This window comes from Dendroctonus ponderosae, unplaced genomic scaffold (assembly GCF_020466585.1).
Source record: "Dendroctonus ponderosae isolate FM_Combo_2020 unplaced genomic scaffold, Dpon_F_20191213v2 Dpon_F_20191213_2, whole genome shotgun sequence".
Lineage (NCBI taxonomy): Eukaryota > Metazoa > Arthropoda > Insecta > Coleoptera > Curculionidae > Dendroctonus > Dendroctonus ponderosae.
In genome coordinates, this window is record NW_026018165.1 from 6,007,837 (window position 1) to 6,012,823 (window position 4,987).

The 4,987-nt window shown below is 31.1% G+C and overlaps 2 protein-coding genes across 2 annotated transcripts in view; one reads left to right on the forward strand and one right to left on the reverse strand.

Moving 5' to 3' along the window:
• Positions 1-959, reverse strand: part of LOC109538238 — a 3,047-nt gene extending 2,088 nt beyond the window's left edge. The window contains exons 1-2 of the mRNA XM_019905381.2: positions 254-959; positions 26-168 (exon numbers count right to left, since the gene is read on the reverse strand). Of these exons, the coding sequence (XP_019760940.1) occupies positions 26-168; positions 254-265 (155 nt within the window). The 5' untranslated portion in view covers positions 266-959. The remainder of the gene's footprint in view (positions 1-25; positions 169-253) is intronic.
• A 3,168-nt stretch (positions 960-4,127) lies between these two features.
• LOC109538336 (PAT complex subunit CCDC47) overlaps positions 4,128-4,987 on the forward strand; it is a 4,420-nt gene continuing 3,560 nt past the window's right edge. Inside the window, exon 1 of the mRNA XM_019905534.1 lies at positions 4,128-4,460. Within this exon, the coding sequence (XP_019761093.1) occupies positions 4,233-4,460 (228 nt within the window). The 5' untranslated portion in view covers positions 4,128-4,232. The remainder of the gene's footprint in view (positions 4,461-4,987) is intronic.

Below are 4,987 nucleotides of genomic sequence, written 5' to 3' on the forward strand. Positions count from 1 at the left end.
TTTAAAATAATTCATGTATACGTACTGGAAGTATTTGGTGGCAGCATTACGCTGATCATTTGCTTGCCTATGCCCAATTAATTCACTATCGGTTGGTATTTTGTCTTTTGGTAATGGCACTGAGTGCACCTCTAAACTGCTTAAACACAATAATGCCACTGATAAAAACTACAATAAAAAAATCAATTAATCTTCAGTTCTACTTATGTGAAAAAGTTGCGCAGTACATTGAAAAAACTTATATTATAGGTACCTTGAGACACATTTGGGTACGATGCAATTGAACACTGTTGGATGGTAAACTGGCAGTTTGGTTAAGAAAATTCGCTTTTATAGCACGTTTCACATTGGGCTTAAAATTTTATTTCACGTGACGATTTCGCCGCTCTTTCCTCAAGACTGAACACAAAAAACCGACATTTATCTAGTTCATTGGCCATAAGAATGGTAAATGAGCCATGTAATTGGATAGAAGTAAACTGATCTTAGCAGTGAAATAAAAGATATATTTAGTGTTGAAGAAGCTATTTCCAGCTTTCGAGTTTAAAAACTACTTTAATTAGTCCAATTAATGGTACCTGCAGGCACCTGAACATCTAATCACTGAGTAGGACTTATATATCTCTGATTTAGTTCTTCTTTTATATAAACAAGTAATTGGACACATTTTTTACGCTTTAAAGTTCATTCATTCCAATAAACTATCAACACAACAGTCGTACTTTGAGGTCGAATACTTTTCTTAGTTCGCGGCTCGGATTATTTTTTGTGCGGTATATGGGGAAATACACAATTTGCGAAATATGTTAGCAATCGCTGATCATTTCTAGAAGGAAAAATGGACACCTCATGTATAAGAAATTATTTAATTTAAAGCGATTTGAGATGTGAAGGATTCGGGAAAAAATTCGCTGCGCAACAGCATTTGTGAAATTGGATCATTTTAGATTAGATTTTGTATTATGGGTAAAAATTTTGTGAATTTTTTATTAGAAAAATCACTTCTTTAGGTTTTAAGTTATTTTTAATAAATACTTGTGATATATCTTCCTAAATCTAAAATTTGAATTTAAAGAAATACTATTTTGTTTGTCTATTTGTATATGTTATTAACCTTATCTAGTTCATTTTGCAATTTGTCTCTTGATTTCAACCTAAACGAATCAATAAAAAATACAGTTGAATACTTTCATGCACATTCTATTTTGCTCTTAACAATACCCGAAAGCAAATGCTGCTTTCTCGAAACCAGCAAAAAGCCCTAAACCGCAACAAGCATTGAAATTTCTTTACCGCACTTATTTTTTGGCACCAAGACTTAATGTTTATGATTTTGCTACTTAAAAAGCACAATTCAGAATCGAATGATTTGTTAAGACAAACCGCCAGCCATAAATACAAAACAATAAATATTTGGATTAGGTTCATTGTCCATAAATAGTGGCAAAAAGTATCGAACACGCCAGAATTCGGTTGGTTTTTCGGTTGAGCAATTTGAAATTAGATAGGGTATTTGGTAGACAGTGTAAAAAATTATTATTATACAGTTATAATTAGGTGAACAAACTTTTACAGTAGATTCTATGATAGAAAATAATGCTGGTGTGGTAACGAACCAGTCCTAAAATGCTTCGTTATGATAAGTTATATGATAAATTAACCAAAAAGAATATAACTACCATAAACCAAATAAAAAAGGAGGAAACTGCATATACAGGGTCACATAAAAGCACCTTTTACCATTGTTAACGTATCTTTATTCGGCTGACTTTTTATGAAACTGAAGTATTTAGACAAATATTGTACAGTTGTTAGTGAGACTTTACTTATACGTTGATCAATGTGTACATTCTTTTATAGAACGTTTTGCGAAAAGGGATATTTCGCGTCTTTCTAACGTGACTTACTAATTAGTTTTAAAATATAAAAATTATACATAAATATTTTGTTGTCTAAGTTTCCACTCTTTGTGTTATAAAATTTTATCCCAGCCTCATTAATATTTATTAAGTACTTCATTTTTTAAATAATCTGTTTATATATATTTTATACATTAAATTATTTTCAATTGATTTGTCCTGGCGGTTATAAATTTTGTATTCTAGCCATTAAGAAGGAAGTAGCATTTCATCCTGCTTGATATATCAATTTATATAAATGACAATTACAAGCCAAACACTTCAATGTAAATGGTTCGAACTTTTTAAGAGTTTAATCCAATAGCGAATGTTTAGGAAAACTTAAATTTAAATTTAATTAAAATTAATTGTTATTTAAAAACTACTAACTACTAAAACTCAATACTTATATTGATATAATATATAAATTATATTCATATAAATAAAAAGTAAACGTTTATATATCAGTATAATAATACTTAACTACTATTTGGTCATAAATATGGGCAAATAACGATGGCATTAAATTGCGAACTTGTATAAACATTTTCTAACAAAACTGGCAGAAACTAATCAAACTATATTTTACTATTATAATTTTATAGTTCTAGTTGGGCCATAAAATTTTGCTACATTCATAGATCAACAATCATAGACTTATTTATCAATCCTGGGTAATTGTAAAATACAATAGCACGATTTGTGTATGTGATCATCAACACAATTCAATTTAGGTAAACTTGTGTAACTTGAACAAATTAAATGTGTTATACCTCGGTAAAGGACGAATCATTTAAAAATGCATTTAACATCGATCCATTTACATCAACGTGCCCCTGATTACGCTTCATCGATAAATTCAAACTATATTCTTTTGAGTCATAATTTTTGTCCATTAAATTGCTTTCAGAAATTGAACGCATTTCAAAATTTTCAAGCGGCACTGTTGACCGTAATTTCAGCATTAACTCTTTGTAGCTCGAGAATATTAAAGTAAATTTTTGGAAATAGTTGCCCACAATCATTGGTAGGTCTTTGTCAAACACTAAATCACAAAACATAACTACTTCTTCGCCAGATGTTGGTGTTGTTGGTAATTGAGCATTGTTCAGTTTGATTGCAGCAATCTCTTCATTTGAATCTTCCAAGCTGCAGAGGAAACAACAGCTTGAATCTTCGGAATATTGAGTCACACCTACTACTTGAATGTTGTTATTCTTTGGATAGTAGCTTGGAGTGAATTTCAAAATTTCTTCTATCAAGTAGAACACATATAATTTATAGCAGTTTCTCGAACGAGTTGTTTCTACAGGTTCAACCAATCTGTGGTCAAGACTTTCGGTATTTGCAGTACACTTGGGATTCTTTACTGATGAGGATAGTACTTGATTATTGTCTTCTAGTGAAATTTTATTTATACCGTCTAATACTTCATCCGAAACATGCTTATAACATTCGTTAACTAACTGTGTAAGCATGTGTATATCGCTAACTCCCGTTTTATTGTTGCTGTTGTTTTCCTCTAATGTTTTCGGTTCTAACTTACGGGGTTTGGGGCGGAACTGAATTTTTTTCGGTTTTTTCTTCAATGGTGTAGTTTCAATTATATATTCCTCACAACTGACATTCATACTGATTCACAAAAAAACGCTTCTTTGCTTGATTGAATTGTTAAAACCGACAAAAAACGGTAAACAAACATTTGAATTTTTATTGTAGTTCTTCGTTTAGACCACAGAACATAGGGGGGAAATTTTGTGGTTTAGACAACAGACATTTCCACAGAACATCCCCCCAGAACAAGGAGGATATTCTGTGAACATTTCTTGTTCGTAGATGTTCAGGGTGTTCTGTGGTTCGTAATGTTAACAGGGCATTTATTGAAAATAGCTGAAAAATATGTTTTCAACTGCTTAATTTATAAATAAAAATATTCGGATTAATTATTTAATTTTTTTTAACTTTGTGTGTAATTTCAGTGTACTAACAACTTACAATAACAGAAATTTTTTATTTTAGTATCGTATTAGCACCTGTCTCTGTTTAACTCACAGCAACATCGATAAAATAGCTACTGACTTTCCAACATAATGCATACATAATTAAATAAATCAGTAGTTAAAAAACGATTATTTGTTCTTGCCTGGATCTATTTTAGCTTTACTGTTTTTATTAGTCTAATATGGTTTTATTATTCTGTATGGCAGCCATTTTCGATTTTCTTCACGTGGATTACGTCACTGTCGACACATTGTCGATTGTCTGTCATGGGGTTAATTTGAAAAGTGTCTAACCTTGATCCAGTTTTCATTAATTTATTATAATACAAAAATCATGGAAATTTGGAAGATATTTTGTTTATGCTTTATTATTCACAGTGCATTGGCTTTCGAGGATAACGAAGATAATGAGTTTGCCGAATTCGAAGATTTTGATGAATCTGACTCCAATATCATTGAAGAGGAACGAATTGATCAAAAAGGAAACGAACAGGATAAGTTTGTGCCACTTTCCCGAGAAAAAGAACCAGAAAAATCGGTACAGGTAGAAAGCGATGAAGAGGTAAGTTTGATTTATGCGAATTTACAATGATCTAGAAGTTTTTGGCAAGTTATACATGTTTTAGTCTTTAAATAATTCAGTAATAAATATATATACAGGGTTGCTCATTAGTGCGTCAAAGTGCGATATCTCAGTAAATATGAACTTTACAAGAAAATACGTCCTACGAAAGTTTTTCATGTTTAAAAGGTCCACATTTTAAAATTACTTTCCAATATACGGGGGGTATCATAAACGTGTGGTAGTTACCAACTTTGGTTTTTTAAATGGAACCGCCCCTTTTTTCATTCATTTTCAGATTTGTCGTCAAAATTTAAGTTAAGTTTGTGTCAAACGTTTTACCTGAAAAATTTACGATTTCCGAGTTATTCGTAAAAATGTGAAAGTTTTGACAGCTACTGGGTTCCACAGAAATCGATGCTGTACACTACTCGCTGCGAATTTTGGAAAACAGTTTTCAGCGATTCTAACAGAACATCATGATCTACGCGTAGATATGTTTTAAATTATAAGGAAATACTTCTAAA